This window comes from Mesoplodon densirostris, chromosome 19 (assembly GCF_025265405.1).
Source record: "Mesoplodon densirostris isolate mMesDen1 chromosome 19, mMesDen1 primary haplotype, whole genome shotgun sequence".
Taxonomy (NCBI): Eukaryota; Metazoa; Chordata; class Mammalia; order Artiodactyla; family Ziphiidae; genus Mesoplodon; species Mesoplodon densirostris.
Window position 1 is genome coordinate 47760919 of NC_082679.1, and position 18854 is coordinate 47779772.

The window sequence follows — 18854 nt, forward strand, 5'->3', positions numbered from 1 at the left end:
ATCACCTCAGGTCTATAGGTAGGAGTATGGAAGGGTTTTTAGGCAGAGGAGATACGAAGTCATTCCAATCTGTATTTTAGGAGCAGCTGTTACCCTGTGGGGATGGGTTAGAGAGAGCAGGATAGGGATTGGGAGGCTATTATGGCTGGGGAGAAGAAAACCATGAGATGCAGGGCCTGGGTGGGGGGCAGGAGGAGGAAGGGTTCAGGATGCTGCCCATTTCCTGCTGGGTCACTACGTGGTGGGGAGCAGGGTCTTGTGTGTAGGCAGTCTGGAACCAGAGGATGTGTAGTTGTGAACACGTGTCTGGGGGGAAATGACTCCATGGCCCAGGAGAGAATCATGGCTTGAGGTGTGGACAGGAAGCTAAGGGGTAGGGCTCAGCTTTCCATGAGATCAGGAAGCCCTAGACAGAGCCCCAGAGCTACCAGAGGAAAAGGAGCCCTAGAAGGAGATGGAGGAGGAGCAACCACAGGGAGAGGAAGAGGACAGGAGGGTGCAGCTCCAGGAGGGGTCAGGCAGGATGAGGACTGAAAACTGTCCTCAAACCTGGGCCCCAGGGAAGCCTGGGGTTGGCTCTGGAAGCTCAGCGGTGTCCATGTGTCTGTTGGGACCTTAAAGGATGCACAGTGGTCGGAGCTGTGACTCGGAGGACGAATCCTGGGTCTGTCTCCCTAGGGTCTCCAGGCGGAGGGTTGGCTGTGAACGGGGTATGGAGGCTGTTTAGAGCTCCTCGTGTGAGCTGTATGGGGTCCCCCGGGAGTGCGGCCCAGGCCAAGGGCCACAAAGGAACCGGGTGTGGGGGCACTTAGAGGTTCCCGCGGGAGCGTCCCCGTATTGAGTCCCTCGGAGGCCCCGAGAGACTCCAGGGTCGGGGAGCAGCCAATCAGTCGGCTAGTGGGGCTGGGCCCGGGTCGCGGCTCGCCGGGGACTGGGACCTCACCTGCGGACGCCTGAGCGCGGCCGGCGGAATTCCAGAGGCCGAAGCGGTCCCCTGGGGCCCGGAAGCGCCGCCGCCCGCGAGCCCCGCGCGGAGCCAGGCGCCCTGTCCCGACGCGGCGCGCGCTGTCGCGATCCGGCGGCGGATGACGTGGCGGGGGCGGGGCCTGAGCGGTCGCGGCGGGGGCGGTGGTAGGGCGACCGAGCATCCCGGAGGCGCCGGGCCACCACGAGGTAACGGGCCGCGGGCGGGCGCACCGAGGGAGCCGGGCCGTGGGAGCGGGGCCGGGGAAGCCGGGCCGAGGGAGCAGGGCCGCGGGAGCCGGGCCGGGGCCGCATCCTGCTGGGGCCGAACTCTCTGAGCCACCACTGCATGCGGGATGCGGTTCCCGGAACCCAGCACCGGGCAGGCGGGCCGCGGGCACGTGAGAGACGCTGCGAGTGAGCGCGTGCCCGAGGGGGACGCCGTGCGTGTGAGCGGGACCTTGAGCGTGAGGGGGACTCCAGGAGTGTAAGACTGAGCGTGTGAGGAGGACGCTGCGTGTGTGTGTGTGTCTGTGTGTGTGACTCAGTCTGAGGGTGACCCTGAGTGTGCGAGACGCAGAGTGTGAGGGTGACGCTGTTAGTGTGACGGAGACTCGGTGTGTGTGAGAGAGAGACCCTAGTGTGGAGGTGACTCCGTGAGTGTGAGAGGGACTGAGAGAGGGAGAGTGTGAGATACTGAGTGTGAGAGAGACCGCCGTCAGAGTGGCCCTGAGTGCGACCCTGTGAACGTGAAAGAGACCGTGTGAGATACTCCAGTGTGAGTCTGGTGCTGAGAAAGAACCTGTGCTGCGTGGGAGAGACTCTGAAAATGAGTAAAGGCCCGGGGGACGAGCTTGAGGATGTGAGCACCTGAGCAGAGCTTCCTGGGGCCGCGGGGAGACTGGCCCATTGGAGGGAGGACGGTATGTGCTCCTGCTACTATGGCTCTTCTTAGTGTCTTCACATCCTGTCATCTTGTTTGATCATCTCATGTCGTAAATGGAAGGCGATATTTGTGAAACATTAAGAGAATTCTTCACAAAGCACTGAGCGAACAGTCTTGGCACCACTTGTGTTATAGCCAGTGATAAGCAGGAATCAATATTTAATTTAACATTTGTTTTTGAGTACCTCTTGTGTGCACTGGACTGTGTGCTTGGTAAAAAGAATTCAGTCTCTGCCCTTGATGGGGAAGAAAAAGCACTACCGGGCTAGCAGAATGCTCAGCCGTCTGGTGCTTATCTCTGAGAGCTGTTCCCTGATTTTGAAGATCTGGGAGGAGCAGACTGTTTTTTTTTTTTTTTTTTTTTTTGCTGTACGCGGGCCTCTCACTGTTGTGGCCTCTCCCGTTGCGGAGCACAGGCTCCGGACGCGCAGGCTCCGCGGCCATGGCTCATGGGCCCAGCCGCTCCGCGGCATGTGGGATCCTCCTGGACCGGGGCACGAACCCATGTCCCCTGCATCGGCAGGCGGACTCTCAACCACTGCGCCACCAGGGAAGCCCAAGGAGCAGACTTTTGAAAGCCTGTGAGAGCTTCCTGAGATCATTTTCAACTCTCTGTTCTTGTAGGGAAGCCCCTGAGGAAACGGCCCAGGCTGCCTACATTGCTGAGGTCCCACTGTGTGCTAATGGCTTTTGCTTCCCAACTTTGGTCTCAGCTTGTCATTAAAAGTTCTTATATTTGATTTTCCTTTCCTGACAAATTTGTGGGAAACCACAAGCCTGATATTCTCCTGTCTGCCTCCTTCCCTGACTGTGGACATATTTTTATTACAAACCAAAAATAAATACCAGTTATGTGACTGATCTCTCTGGCATTTCTTGGTACAGGAAATTTCCTGAATTCTGTCCTTTGTCCTTCCTGCTTTAGTCTCCAGGATGTGTGGATACTTTACTACAAAAGTGATGCAAGTGGTGCTCATGGGACCTGGGACAGAGGGAACAGCAGTTGTCTAGACATGCATGATTTGAAAGGACCAGGCTGGTTCTCATTACACCCCACTGTGGGTGTGATGGAACTTCTAAGTAATTGAGTGCTACCCCTGCCGGGCATGTAAAAATTAGATTTTACAAAAGGAAATATCGTCCTGCTGCTTACTAGGTTCATTTTTTGATAAGTTGCCTCTCACTCTTTGTTGCAGAGATTAATTGGAGACACGTGGAATTAGGCCTGGCTGTGGAGACTTCATTTTCTTCTTCGTACCTGACCATTTATGATGAGGTGGCTTATGAAAGTGTGATGTTTGCTTATTTCCTCACAGGTGAATATTATTGCTCTGTTCTTCGTAAGTTTTCTTGGATCTTTGCGAGTTGTAAAGCGTTTTAGTTAGTTATTTGAGTACAATACTAGTAAAGAGAATGGCTCACATAATTAACAGTTATGTAACACTATAATTATTAGATAAATAAATTATATATTTATTATATCTCTTTCTAAAGAGTAATTGTGGTGGTTTATATTTAAAGATACTTGCAACGAGGAAGTAAAAATAGGAAACCAAAGCCATGGAAAAGACTAGATATCAGGTACTGTTGAAAAGTGAGGGTATCTATTCACTGTGATTGGGAGCTGAATTTGATACTGAGTTTCCTGGTGTCCTAGGTGAAAAGACAAATGTAAAGAGTCACATAATTTAAGTTTAAGCATAAAAAAAGTAATACATTTTCATTGTAGAAATTTTGTAAAACTCAAAGTATAAAAAAGAAAAAAGTCTTCTGTGTTTTCACAACATTTAAGATTTTGGTGTCTTTCTCAACAGCGTTTTTTTTTTTTTTCATAGTCATCAATTATAAAAGTTTTAGAATATGGCTTGTAAAATATTCTTTGTAATTGAACTTTGAAAGAGACAATTTTTCTCCCTGAAAATCGCATATGATAGTTTCATGGTTAAATTTTCATGAGGAAATTTTAGTGGTCTGGTGAATTCCTTTATTATCTGCTGCACAGGAGCTTGGAAAATATGATGAAAACCTGTTAGAAAGCTGTGTTATGTCCTTACAAGTGGGGTTTAACACTAGTTTCTCAAGGCAGGAACTTACTTATAGGGTGTGTGGAATTGTTTAATGAACACTGTCTTCAACAATGAGTTTAGAGGCTGTTTTGTTTTGGGTTTTTTTGCCGTGCCGAGGGGCTTGCGGGATCTTAGTTCCCCAACCACGGATCGAACCTGGGCCCCCTGCAGTGGAAGCACAGATCCTAACCAAGGGACCGCCAGGGAATTCCCAAGAGACTGTGTTTTCGAGAGAGGGAGACTGAGACACACACATGCAGGGACACAAGGATATGTGTGGAGAAAGAAGTCAGCCAGGATGTTGAGGAAAATGGTGGGGGAAGAAGGGTGTTAGAGGCAAAGGACTCAGTATGAGCAAAGATGTGTTTTTCTGATGGGCTCTGGAAACCCTGGACTACTCCAGGTTCTGGAAACTGTAAGTAATTCAGTGTGGCTGGACCATGGGAGGGACCATATGCAGTAGGGGGTCTAGTGATAAGGCCCTGATAAGAAGGGTGGAATTGATCCTAAAGACCTCGGGCAGCACCTGAGGAAGGGTTTCTAACTGTGCTCTGATAGCAACCAACTCAGTAGATAGTAAGGTTGGTATTCTGTTGTGAAACTTGAGGAGCCAAAGCAGTTTTTCCCTGTTGGAAGGCTGTCTCCCACCCCTGATCTGCCCTCATCTCCTGCATGGAGGTAAGCCCTATTGCAGGTGCCTTTTTTGTTTGTTTTTCCCCTCAGAATTCACATAATTTTAGACAAGAACTATGTTGGAACATTCCATTTTCAGGTGTTCTAGATCTTTGCTGATTTTATGTTTACTTGTTCTATTGATGACTGAGAGAGGTGTATTGAAGTCTCCAACTATAATTGTGGATGTCTATTTTTCCTTTCTGATCTATCACTTTTTGCTTCATGTATTTTGAAGCTATGCTGTTGGAGGAAATACACATTTAGGATTTTCTTCTTGCTGAATTGACCTCATTATCATTATATAATGTTCTCTATTATCCCTAGCAATACTTCTTATTCTGAAGTCTCGTCAGATGTTAATATAGTTACTCCCCCTTGGTTTTGATTAGTGTTTACATGTTTTTTCACCATCTTTTTACCTGTAACTTGTGTCTTTATAGTTCAAGTGGGTTTCCTGTAGACTGCATATTGGGTTTTGCATTTTTATCTAACCCAACAATGTCTGTCTTATAATTGGTGTGTTTAGATCATTTACATTTCATGTTATTATTGATATGGTTGGATTAAAATCTGCCACCTTGTTAGTTGTTTTCTGTTTTCTACTTATTTCATATGTTCTTTGCTTCTTTTTTCTTCTTTCTTCTACCTACTTTTGGATTGAGTATTTTTTATGATCTGTTTTATCTCCACTGTTGGCTTATTATTTATACCTTTTTTAACTTTCTAGTGTTTGCCCTAGTTTCACAATGTACATCTTTAATTAATCACAGTCTACCTTTAAATAATATTACATCAATTTTCACATATAATATTATATAAGAACCTTACAGTAGTATAACTCCCAGTTCTTCTTTCTTATCTTTGTGCTATTGTCATACACTTTACTTTTACCTATGCAATAAATTAACACTGCATTGCTACTATTTTTGCTTTAGGCAGTTAGTTATTTTCTAAGGCAATTAATAGAATCAAAAAAGTATATTTTTTAATATTTACCTCAGACCATTTGATATTGTCCTACAACTCTTAGATGCTCTGTTCTGAATTTTTTCACATTTTGACTCGTATGGTTTTCATTTCTCTGCTGAAATTCCACATGTGTTCCTGCATGCTGACCAAATTTTCCATTAGAGCCTTTAATGTATTAATCATAGTTATTTAATTAATTTATTTTATTTTATTTATTTATTTATTTATTTATTTTTTCTTTTTTTTGCGGTATGCGGGCTTCTCACTGTTGTGGCCTCCCCCGTTGCGGAGCACAGGCTCCGGATGCGCAGGCCCAGCGGCCATGGCTCACGGGCCCAGCCGCTCCGCGGCATATGGGATCCTCCCAGACCGGGGCACGAACCCGTATCCCCTGCATCGGCAGGCGGACTCTCAACCACTGCGCCACCAGGGAGGCCCCTAATTTATTTATTTTAAAATTTATTTTATTGAAGTACAGTTGGTTTACAATGTTGTATTAATTTCTGCTGTACAGCAAAATGATTCACATATAAATGTATATATGTATATTCTTTTTTTTAAAATAAATTTATTTATATTTGGCTGCATTGGGTCTTTGTTGCTGCGTGCGGGCTTTCTCTAGCTGTGACGAGCAGGGGCTACTCTTCATTGTGGTGCGTGGGCTTCTCATTGCAGTGGGTTCTCTTGTTGCGGAGCACGGTCTCTAGGCACACAGGCTTCAGTAGTTGTGGCACACGGGCTCAGTAGTTGTGGCTTGTGGGCTATAGAGCGTAGGTTCAGTAGTTGTGGCACACAGGCTTAGTTGCTCCGCGGCATGTGGGATCTTCCACAACCAGGGCTCGAACCCTTCTCCCCTGCATTGGCAGGCGGATTCTTAACCATTGCACCACCAGGGAAGTCCCAGTCATAGTTATTTTAAATTCCCTGTCTGATACTTCAATATCTGGATCATCTCTAAGTCTTGTCCTGTTGATTAATTTGCCTCTTGATAGTGGGTTGTTTTTATTGCTTTTTTAATGTTGCTTGTGATTTGTTACTGATTGTCAGATGTAATATGTGGAAAAGTAGAGATTGAGGTACGTAGTCTTTATTCTGGGAAATGGGTACAACATCTTCTTTTGCTAGCCTGTTAATGTGGGAGTTTGAGTCAGCTAGGAGGTGAGTTGGGTTTGGGTTTTGCTGTTGCTATGATTACCTTAGGTGCACCAGTGGCTCCAAATTCCTCTGGTGTTTCATTGCCCTGAGGGTGGATTTTTCTGTGTTTATGCTCCACCCTCAGCATTAGGTCTTCTTTGTACACCTGTGCCTCAGCACACAGTGTACCACAGCCTTGTTGCTGGGTGCTTGCTAACCTGGTGGTGGAGAGTAGAGGGGTTCTCTGTTGTCTTGGTTCAGCCTCAGCCTTAGGCAGGCCCTGTTTCCCTGGGTCTGGGGGGTTGGATCTTTCTGGGTGAGCCTGCCAAGTCTAATGGTCTGGACCAGAATTTCCTGTTCCTCCCCCAGGCAGAGAGGATTGTTTTATTTTTTCTTTCACCCTGTCCCAGCTGCCTTGGGAATGACAGTTTCCCCGTTCCCCAGGGGTTTAAGATTTTTAGAGAAGGGAGCAGGTGGACCTTCGTATTTTTCCCAGAGCAGTGACTGCTTTCCTTCTCCAGGCCAGCACTTCTGAGAGGCTTTCTCTGGCCTAGTATTTCTTGTGAGCACCCACTGAGGTCTCACTGGAGAAAACCCTCTAAGTGTCTACGGCTCTTGCTAACCTATATTTGATCTTTAGTAATTCATTAAAAATTGTTCCCGAATTGAATTCTTCTTTCCTGCCTGTATGGTGGTTCCATTGTTCTCCCTCCGCCACAGGTAAGCCAGAACTTGCATCTCTCTGGGAGGTATCTGTTTTTCCTTAAATCTCAGTCTGGTTGGTTGGCCTGTAACCTCAGCTCTAATGATTTCAAGAAAAGTTACAATTCTGTAGATTATCTGCCTTTTTCTTGTCATTGGAGTGGGAGTGATGCTTTTCCCAGATTTCTACATCTTAAGTGAAAGTTAGAAGTCAAGGCAGTTACATTTCATACTATTTTTACATCTTCCAGTGAAGTGAGTTTACCTCTCTTTTTCCCTCCCTCTGATATTGTGATTATTTATTTGGTCTTTGTCCACTGTTCCTGTCCCACAGCTCTTGTAATTTCCTAATAAGAGCTATAGAGGCATCTTTTGTTATAACATTTGTTTTGTTCCTAGTTCCTGAAATAGCTCCAGATCAGTAAAGGTTAAACGGATGTCTTTTGTTATTTATATAACCAGCCCCTTTCAACACACCTGAGTTTATGTTAATGAGGTGATTTTTTTGAAAGCATCTAGATCCTCTAAGGATGGGGGTTGCTCGTCGGGGGAACCAACCCTGTGATTAGAGGGTTTGGAAGTTTTAGTCCAGGTCCGACCTCCTGGGAGGGGAGAGGGTCTGGAGATTGAATCAGTCACCAGTGGTCAGTGATTTGATCAGTTATGCCTTTGTAATGAAGCCTCCATAAAGAACCCAAAAGGACAGGTTTTGGAGAGCTTCCCGTGCCTCTTCTCCATACCTTGCCCTCTGCATCTCTTCCATCTGGCTGTTCCTGAGTTATATCCTTATAATGAACTGGTAATCTAGCAAGTAAACTGTTTTCCTGAGTTCTGTGGGCAGCTCTAGCAAATTAATTGAACCCGAGGAGGGGATAGTGGGAAGCTCCGATTCATAGCCAGTTGGTCAGAAGCACAGGAACAACCTGGACTTGCGATTTGGCATCTTAAGTTGGGTGGGGAGGGCTGTTTTGTAAGATTGAGCCCTTAACCTGAGGAATCTGTTGCTATTTCCAGGTAGGTGGTGTTAGAATTTATTAAGTTGTAGCAGACACCAGATCTGCTGGGTGTTGGCAGAATTGTTTGATAGAAAATGCACAGTCTGGTATCAGAAGTCCAAATAGAATACCTGGTAACCTCCTCCCCCTCCCCACCAGCTAGGGTCTGATGAATAGGGGGAGGCTGGAGTGACCACTGGGGCCGGGTTTCTCTGCTTGCCTCCATGTTGGGTTGAGGGGAAAAGGGCAACCTAAGTCTCTGTGCACTGACTTTTCTGTTTTTTAAAGGAATATAAGGTGCGGGGCGGGGGGGGCACCCTTTCCCTCTACCCATTTTAGGTTCCTTGGCTGGGGCGTTGTAAATTAGACTGGCAAAAGCAGATTAACAAGAGAAAAACAATCAAGTTTATTAACGTGCATAGAGCATACACATGGAAGCACTCACTGATGAAGAGGCTGCACCTGACTCTTTTTTTTTTTTTTTTTTTTTTGCGGTACGCGGGCCTCTCACTGTTGTGGCCTCTCCCATTGCGGAGCACAGGCTCCGGACGCGCAGGCCCAGCGGCCATGGCTCACGGGCCCAGCCGCTCCGTGGCATGTGGGATCCTCCCGGACCAGGGCACGAACCCGCGTCCCCTGCATCGGCAGGCGGACTCAACCACTGCGCCACCAGGGAAGCCCTTTTTTTTTTTTTAATTTATTTTTGGCTGCGTTGGGTCTTTGTTGCTGAGCGCGGGCTTTCTCTAGTTGCAGCGAGCGGGGGCTACTCTTTGTTGCGTTGCATGGGCTTCTCATTGCGGTGGCTTCTCTTGTTGCGGAGCATGGGCTCTAGGCGCGTGGGCTTCAGTAGTTGTGGTACATGGGCTCAGTAGTTGTGACTTGTGGGCTGTAGAGCACAGGCTCAGTAGTTGTGGTGCACGGGCTTAGTTGCTCCGCGGCATGTGGGATCTTCCCGGACCAGGGCTCGAACCCATGTCCCCTGCATTGGCAGGTGGATTCTTAACGAGTGTGCCACTAGGGAAGTCCCTGCACCTGACTCTTATGTGAGACAGGCTCTTCAGGTGTTCCCTAGTTTTGTTTTCATGCATATCTGAGCTCACCTGACAGACACATGAAAACATATTTTCCCACGTGCCTGCATAGAGTCACCTTCATGGCTTGGTGCCAGGAGTGAAAGGAAAAGTGGTGCTGCCTTAAAGCCAGGCCTCATAATAAGCAGAAGTAGGCTGGCTCAACTCCTCTGGGAGTGGGGGAAGGCTTATTAATGTCCCCAGAGGAGCTTTTTCACTTGGGCTCAGGTCTAGACTCTGGCGGGGTACTGGGACAGGTAAGGCAGGAGGTTTTTTTTTTTTTTTTTGCGGTACACGGGCCTCTCACTGTTGTGGCCTCTCCCGTTGCAGAGCACAGGCTCTGGACGCGCAGGCTCAGCGGCCATGGCTTACGGGCCCAGCCGCTCCGCGGCATGTGGGATCTTCCCGGACCGGGGCACGAACCCGTGTCCCCTGCATCGGCAGGCGGACTTTCATCCACTGCGCCACCAGGGAAGCCCAAGGCAGGAGTTTTGAGTGGGTCCTGTGGAGATTGGAATTTTCCCTGAGAACTACTCAGTCTTGAGTGGCTGTGGTTCACTTGCTCTTAGCTCCATGAGGCAAGATTCCAGCACATCCATTGTTGTTGACTAGATGAGAAGGTTCTGGGAAGATGACATACTGATCCCATTCTTACGGAGTTTTCCCTGAGAACTACTCAGTCTTAAGTGGCTGTGGTTCACTTGCTCTGAGCTCCATGAGGCAAGATTCCAGCACATCCGTTGTTGTTGACTAGATGAGAAGGTTCTGGGAAGATGACGTACTGATCCCATTCTTATTCCTGGAAGTTGTCTCTGTGACCTTAAAGGACTGACTCCTGGGAGGGAATCAAGTGGCTTACCAGATTCCTTTCTCCAGAAGATGAAGTAGGAGTTGGGAATCTGAATTCCCAATTCCTAGGGCACAGAAATTGAGGAAGAGAGAAGGTCCTGCTGAGTGCAGGGTCAGGAAGGTGCTTGTCTTCCTCCGACAGATTCTGGGTCCTTCATAGATAGGTTGGTGTGGGATCCAACTTCCTTGAGGTTTCTGGACTGGCCCAATGCTGATCCAAAAGAAGTAGTGTGCATGTGTGTGCATGTGTGTACGTGTGCACACCATCTCCCTACAGGATGCCTTCCAATGCCAGATCTGTGGATAAGAGGAGACTTATAGCTTTGTTTTGGTGTCAAGATTACTGGGTCCTGTTTTGGGGGAATCTCTTTGCACCCCCAGGTGGTAGTGAGAGGCAGGCTGAGGAGGAAAGCAAATAAGCCAGTAGCAGATGAGTCCCACATTAGGGTGCCCTCTGAATGTTCTTTCTTCATCTGGTCTTATTATGTTGTCTCTCTCTTTTAGGCACTTTGGAAGAAGAAAGGTGTTGAATGAGCAAGCAGCAACGTGGGGAATGAGGTGGGTGTTAATGGACATAGCGACACAAGGCTGTGTATTTTCATGGATGTTCTCTCCTTGGTCTAGTCTCTGCAATAGCGATATGCCCTTGTCTTAGCATCTTCCTAGCCCTTCCCACCACCTGTTCATGTTTTTTGCTGGCCTGAGAGTAGCTACAGACCTCTCCACATGTGGCTGGACACTGCAGAAGTCCCTGTTTATGTTTGGGTGGAGGTGAGTCAGTATGGAAACTGAGAGGCCCATCAGGCTGGCTAGTGCTGTGAACCTAGTGCTGGGACTCTGGCAAGTTGGTAGGTTTTAAGTTGGTAAGAACAGAGCAAAACCTACACCTCAGGGAGAATCCATGCTATGGATAAACATAATGCCAGCCTACCCTGGGCATCAAGCCTCTTGTTAGAAGTCACCCTCGTGTCATGTCTGAGCCCTGTTGGTGTCTTTCCTGGGAGCAGTGGAGGTCAGCCTGCCTCCATTTCTCTGTATCCTGTGGTGGGAACTCAGACAGGCTCATTTATTTAGGTCTGTGTATGAGTCATGCTGTCCCTACACAAGAGGTAGGCAGGGAAATCTGCCTGCCTTGCAGGTCTGAACTAGAGCCTTATCAGCCACTACGCTAGACTGACATACTTATATTCTTTGCCAGGCCATAGTAAACACAGGTGTGAAGGAACTATTTGCCATGGAAGCCAGGGAGCTGGAGAGCCCCACACGCACATACCATCTCATTCCTGAGGCCAGCCGGCCCAGGGAGGAAGAAGATGTCAGCATGCTACCTCAGCGGTCCACAGAAACTATGCAGCTAAAGAAGGAGATCTCTCTGCTGAATGGGGTCAGCCTGGTGGTGGGCAACATGATCGGCTCAGGAATCTTTGTCTCACCCAAGGGCGTGCTGGTCTACACTGCCTCCTATGGGTTGTCGCTGATCATATGGGCCATTGGTGGGCTTTTCTCCGTTGTGGGTGCCCTTTGCTATGCAGAACTGGGGACCACCATCACCAAGTCTGGGGCCAGCTATGCTTATATTCTAGAGGCCTTTGGGGGCTTCATTGCCTTTATCCGCCTCTGGGCCTCCCTGCTAATTGTTGAGCCCACCAGTCAGGCCATTATTGCTATCACCTTTGCCAACTACATCATCCAGCCCTCCTTTCCCACCTGCGAGCCCCCGTACCTGGCCTGCCGTCTCCTCGCTGCAGCCTGCATGTGTAAGTCTGAGGGCTTAGCGGGGGAGTATGCGTGGGGCTGTGGGTTATTTTTATAATGCTAATGGTAATTTATATTTGAACAGCATAATTTGCTTTTCTTTTTCTGTGGGGAAGAGGCATCTTACCTTTTTGAAGAAGCAATTTCACCAAAGTCATTTGTTCCTGAGATAAGTAAGGGTAAAGGATGGGGATGGGGAGAGTCTGAATCTGTTTGTGGCTTTTCGTGCCTCACTTTCCTTCTTGGGTGTCCCTGAGTTCTGTTCCCCAGTCTATGTGACAGGTTGGTGCATGTCTTATATTTGTCTTGTTTTGATTGGTGTCAACATCGCTAGTTGTAACTTAACCCGGGAAAAACCCTCAGTGCTGAAGCGTTTATTCTGCTGCTCCAAAAAAAAAAAAAAGTTATTTTGCTTCCCAGCTTTTAACCTTAGACCAGTTTAAAGCCATCAATGAGGAAATGGGCTTCTCTAGAGTGTGGGGGTCCCAAGGCTTTGTGTCCTGCAGGCTCACAGGAGGACCACTCCTTCCTGCCACTGCCACTCTTCACAGGCCGATCTAAGCAGCAGGCACCACACCAAAATGGCTGTTTCCCACTGGTGTTTCAGATTTCTTTATGCTGACTTTGTAAACAAGCTCTGCCTGCAGCCAGTGAGGAAGGTGGCTTCTACCCTGTATTTGGGTTTCTGAGGGCAGAACCTGAGATCCTAGTGAATCTCTCTTTATTTTCCTTTTTTTCTTATGAGGTTGTAAGGAGGAATTCTGTGTGAAAACACTGGAAGGGAGAGAAGATTATTGTGAACTTAGTCTAGTAAAGCTAGTGTTTTAGCTGAGAAGTGGCCCAGAATTCCCTGTATTCCTTAGCACTGTGCTGCCAGAGGCACTTAGTTATACTCTGTTCTTTCCATATCTTTGCTTGCAAAAGCTTTGGCAGTATGTGTAGTTTATCCACAGTGTTAAAAATAGACTGACAGTACCTTGGACTTAGCCGTAAAGGATTGTACAGTATGCTGTGACTCCTGACTTTAAGGAATTTATTAAAGACAGATGTTAAAAGGGAACTCTTCCACAGATACCCCTGGGAGGAGAGAAAGTGGGAACCCAGCTGTATATCTGATAGGGTTTCACCAGGGGGACTCTAGCCTGACTGAGCTCCCTAAAAAAAGGGAATAATTTTCTGATTATAAAACATGTTTGTTCAGGAGAAAATTAAAATTAGCCTTAAATCACCTATAATCTACCACCAAGACATGAGTACTTTTATTTTTTTTAAATATTTATTTATTTATTTTGGCCGCATCATGCAGCGCCTAACCTGTGCCCCCTGCATTGGGAGCGCAGAGTCTTAACCGCTGGACTGTCAGGGAAGTCCCCAGACAGGAGTACTTTTTTTTTTTTTTTTTTTTTTTTTTTGCGGTATGCGGGCCTCTCACTGTAGTGGCCTCTCCCATTGCGGAGCACAGGCTCCGGACGCGCAGGCTCAGTGGCCATGGCTCACGGGCCCAGCCGCTCCGCGGCATGTGGGATCTTCCCAGACCGGGGCACGAACCCATGTCCCCTGCATCGGCAGGCGGACTCTCAACCACTGCGCCACCACGGAAGCCCAGGAGTACTTTTTTTAAAAAATAAATTTATTTTATTTATTTTTATTTTTCGCTGCATTGGGTCTTCGTTGCGGTGCATGGGCTTCTCATTGCAGTGGCTTCTCTTATTGCGGAGCACGACGCGCAGGCTTCGGTATTGGTGGCGCACGGGCTTAGTTGCTCCGCAGCATGTGGGATCTGCCCGGGCCAGGGCTCGAACCCGTGTCCCCCGCATTGGCAGGCGGATTCTTAACCACTGCGCCACCAGGGAAGCCCAGGAGTACTTTTTAAAAAAAAATAAATTTATTTATTTATTTTTGGCTGCGTTGGGTCTTCGTTGTTATGTGTGGGCTTTTCTCTGGGCTTTTGCCTAGTTGCGGAGACGGGGGTGGGGAGGCTACTCTTCATTGTGGTGCACAGTCTTCTTATTGCAGTGGCTTCTCTTTGTTGTGAGCCCGGGTTGTAGGCACACGGGCTTCGGTAGTTGTGGCTCGCAGGCTCTAGAGCACAGGCTCATTAGTTGTGGCACACGGGCTTAGTTGCTCGCAGTGTGTGGGATCTTCCTGGACCAGGGCTCGAACCTGTGTCCCCTGCATTGGCAGGCGTGTTCTTAACCCTTGTGCCACCAGGGAAGCCCGACGTATGGGTACTTTTAATAGTTCAGTTACGTCTTCATTTCTTTCTGTTATAGAATTGGAATCATATTTTGCATATAACTTGATATTCTGCTTTTTAAACTTAGTATATCATGGATTTCCCCCCTTTTTGTGAAATGTTCTTCAAAAGAAACATTTTTTAAATAAATTTATTTATTTTATTTATTTTTGGCTGCTTTGGGTCTTCGTTGTGGCATGTGGGCTTTTCATTGTGGTGGCTTCTCTTGTTGCGGAGCATGGGCTCCAGGTGCGCGGGCTTCAGTAGTTGTGGCTTGTGGGCTCTAGAGCGCAGGCTCAGTAGTTGTGGCGCATGGGCTTAGTTGCTCTGCGGCATGTGGGATCTTCCTGGACCAGAGCTCGAAGCTATGTCTCCTGCATTGGCAGGCGGATTCTTAACCACTGGTCCACCAGGGAAGTCCCAAAAGAAACATTTTTTAAAGTAACATATATATATATATGTATATATCTTATTTTTTATTAAAAGGTGATGCATAGACCCTACAGAGAATTAGAAAAATGCAAAAAAGAAAAAAGACAGTTAAAATCACCCATGATTTTACCTCCCAGAGAACAGTTGTTACTATTTGTGTGAAATACCTTCCGCTATTTTTTTTTCTGCTTATCCATCATTTAAAAAAAGTACCCTTGAGATCATACTCTTTGTGGTTTGTATACTGCATTTTAAAAAATTTAATATTTAATCCCTTTCACCAAATGTTCTTAGAAAACATGGTTTGGGACACACAAGTAGTTTCCAGTCAGTGTAATATAGTGGTTAAGATCATAGCCTCCCTTGGGAGTTCCCTGGTGGCCTAGTGGTTAGGATTCCAAAAAAAAGGACTTCCCTGGCGGTCCAGTGGTTAAGACTCTGAGCTTCCACTGCAGGGATGTGGGTTCAATCCCTGGTTGGGGAACTAGGATCCCATTTGCCTCTCGGCATGGCCAGTGGGTGGGGGGAGGGGGAAGATCATAGGCTCCCATGCCAGACTGGGTTTGATTCCAGCTTTACCATTGAGTAGCTATTGACCTTGGAGGAGATAGTTTACTGGTGCCTTAATTTTCTCATTTTGTAAAATGGGAATATTGATTGTACTGTGAACTGAAAAAAACATGCACAACCTAAAAGTTGAGAATTATGTTTTATTCAGCAGACAAAACTGAGGACTTAAGACTGGGGCACAGCATCTCAGATAGCTCTCAGACACTGCTGCAAAGAGGTAAGGGAGGGGCCGGGATATATAGGAGTTTTTGCAACAAAGACCAGGTAATCAGAACATAAAAAGATTACTGTTTTTTGTTTGTTTTTGTTTTTTCGCTGCCGAAAAGAAAACCCATGCCCCCTGCAGTGGAAGCTTGGAGTCTTACCCACTGGACCGCCAGGGAAGTCCCAAAAGATTACTGTTAATTAAAGAAAACCAGATATCTTGTTAAGGAATTTAGCGCTTTTCTATGTATGGAAAAGTGCAAAAGTCAGGGCTCATTGAAATCATTCCTTTGATATGTAGCTCAGCTATCTGGGGCCAGTATCCTGTGGTTTCTCAACCTAAGTCTCTTCAGGGTGCACTGTCGGGGGTGGCTGCAGTTAGTGGGTGGCTGACTGCTAGATGGCAGGCATCTGTTTCTATCCTGAGTTCCCTTAGGGCTCTCCGTGGAGCAGCTGTTTTGTGATGGCTTGATGGCTGCAACATTCTTTGTTTACTGATATGGCAGGCAACATTTTTTTTTTTCATTTCATTGATAGTACCTATCTGAAAAGATTGTTGTGAGGAATAAGTGAATCAATACAAATAAAGTACAATACTTCTCTCTGCCTGGCATACAGTAAATGCCCTATAATATCATTATTAAAAATAATGCTGCTGGGGCTTCCCTGGTGGCGCAGTGGTTGAGAGTCCGCCTGCCGATGCAGGGGACACGGGTTCGTGCCCCGGTCTGGGAAGATCCCACATGCCGCGGAGCGGCTGGGCCCGCGAGCCATGGCCGCGGAGCCTGTGTGTCCGGAGCCTGTGCTCCGCAACGGGAGAGGCCACAGCAGTGAGAGGCCCGCGTACAGCAAAAAAAAAAAAAATAATGCTGCTGTGTAGAAATCATTTTCAGAGTTTCTTCATATTTTATTAGGATAAAATTATAAAAGAGAAATCCCTGTGTCTAAAGAATTAAACTGTTTTAATTTTCTTCTTGTTTTACCCAGTTGCTTTCTAGAAGGTTTCGTGAATTTGTACTCTTTTCTGAGCACCTGTGAGTGCCTGTGCATTGGTCCCTTGATGGCCTTAGTATGAATTCCAAGAATAACCAAATCAAAGGGCACCTCTGTACATAATTTTTCACATAAAGAAGATTTTTGTTTGTTAAATCTTTTTTCTTTTATGATTTTTCCCATTGTTTTTTTCTTAGGAAGCCCATCCCCACACTAGGAACTGATCTTTTGATTGGAGGAGAGACCTCACCTCTTAGAAATTCAAAGTTATGGTATCATATAACTTCTTTCATTCAAATGTACTTTTACGCAGACTCCTCAGTATATGCATTACCAAAAACCCCTATTCCAGAAACCAAGGCATTTCCATAAAGCAGGCCTGAGGGCGGGAAACTTGTCAGAGGTGGTGCCAAGTCATTAAAACCTTGTCCCATCCTAACAGACTAGGTTTTAGGGCTCAGTTTACTCCTCTTCTTGGAAATTAGGGTGTAGAATCAGGCTGATGTATCATCCAGCTAAGCTGGGGTGTGCTGGAGGGAGCCTCCTTGGACAGAGGTGGCACTGAGAGCAGCCTAGTCTCAAGAGACCTAAATTGGAAGAAACCAACTATGTCATAATTAGGGGAAAAAACAAAGATCTGCACTGAATGCTCGGTGAGGCTTGGGTAGGAGAATTACATTAGTCTTGAAACTGAGACATGAGAGGGGTCCAGGTTAGTTGGGAGACTGCTTAAAGAAGTTATATCCATGCTAAGCTAGACAATTAAAGTTCCATCCTAGAAGAAAGGGCCTACAGGCAGTCTCCATATAACTAACTCTAGGGCAGAGCTGCAAGCTGTTGGCCCACGGGCCACCCTTGGCCCACAGATATATACTGCACAGTGTTCTAAATAATTTTGAATTACTTGCCAACATTTAAAAATCAGGACTTGCCCTTTCTCTTGAAAAATCAAAAGTTCTGGCACACTTGGCCCCATATTCCAGCCTCACACAATCAGCTGCATTTGAGTAGTGGTTACTCCTTTAAATGGAGCATATATTCTCCCATTCATTGCAGTCCCCCACTCCCTCTTGTTTTATGTCCAGGCATTCTTGCCTTTGCTCATTTATATTACCTTCTCGGGCCCTGAAGGCATTGCTATTTCAGATCCTGGCTTCCAGCAGCCCTTCACTCCAGTCCCAGGTTATACATGGCAGGGAGATACATCCCAGCAGCTTTTTTTTTTTTTTTTTTTTTTTTTGGATTTCAGATTGTCTTAGGTACTCATTATGTCAGAACAGTGGTTCTCAACTGGAGATGAGTTTCCACCCCCAGGAGACATTTGGCAAGGTTTGGAGACGTTTTTGGTTGTCGCATCTGCTAGGAAGGGGTGTTGCTGGCATCCAGTGGGTACTGGTCAGGAGTGCTGCTGAGCAACTATAATGCACAAGACAGCCCCGCATGACAGACTTATCTGGCCCAAAATGTCAATTGTGCTGAGATTGAGAAACTGTCATTCTGCTGTTATGTATTCTGGGATCTTGGACTCTTCTGTGGTGGGTGGGGCCTCAGGCTGCCTGCTGAACTCCATATGCTTAGGGGCTCTTATTCACTTATGGGACTGTAGGGGAAAATGGCACTTCTTGAGGTCCATAGGTCCTTTCTCTGACCAGGTGACCAGCAGTATTCTCAGTAGCCCAGGTGCCCAGCATTGTAGGAGTACTTGATTTGTCTGCAGAAGTGTGTGTTTCTGGCTTAGGTCTTGGTGCATTTATCGTTGTGGGATCCTGTCTGTTGTGTAACCTCAAATACATCATTGGAGAGTATTTGCCATGAACTGACATGGAAGTCAGTTCAGCACTGACACAGTGGCATCAGCAGAGGTCTGCTCACAGCTGAGACTCCATTGTCCCTGAGGGTTTGTTTGGTAAGGCTGACAGGGAAGGGAGGAGGAGGGGAAGGAAGAAGGAAAGGGATACTGTCAAGGGTGAGACTGCAGTGAGGAAACACTGTGTGATGCCTGAATGGCTTCCTATTGCCTCTTGCTGTCTTGGACTCATGCCTGGGCAGGGCTCTGAGTAGGAAGGATACTCTCCCCTATTTTGATCAGTTGTTGCTATGGATAGACAGCTTTTATGTTCTGACAGTGGCAGGCCTGAGGAGGACTGGTCTTGACCACAGTTGCTCAAAAACCCTGGATTCTAACCCTATATATAGTTTGAATGTTTTGATCATAAGACTAAATATGTATACTTGTGTAATTAAAAATGAGGCTTTTAAAAAAAGACATGTACATTATGTATTCATACACATGCC

The 18854-nt window shown here is 46.8% G+C and overlaps 1 protein-coding gene across 4 annotated transcripts in view; it reads left to right on the forward strand.

The window, feature by feature from the left end:
- The first annotated feature begins 436 nt into the window (after window positions 1-436).
- Window positions 437-18854, forward strand: part of SLC7A6 (solute carrier family 7 member 6) — a 39987-nt gene continuing 21569 nt past the window's right edge. For 2 of the 4 annotated variants that reach the window (XR_009530585.1, XM_060083528.1), the window contains exons 1-4: window positions 437-664; window positions 3106-3225; window positions 10874-10927; window positions 11568-12126. Coding sequence is in view for 3 of the 4 variants with exons in the window: in XM_060083528.1 (XP_059939511.1) it covers window positions 11604-12126 (523 nt within the window). In the remaining variant the exon portion in view is untranslated. Of the gene's footprint in view, window positions 665-1107; window positions 1174-1246; window positions 1887-3105; window positions 3226-10873; window positions 10928-11567; window positions 12127-18854 lie in introns of those variants that run through there. The other 2 variants (XM_060083529.1, XM_060083530.1) reach the window with 2 other exon arrangements.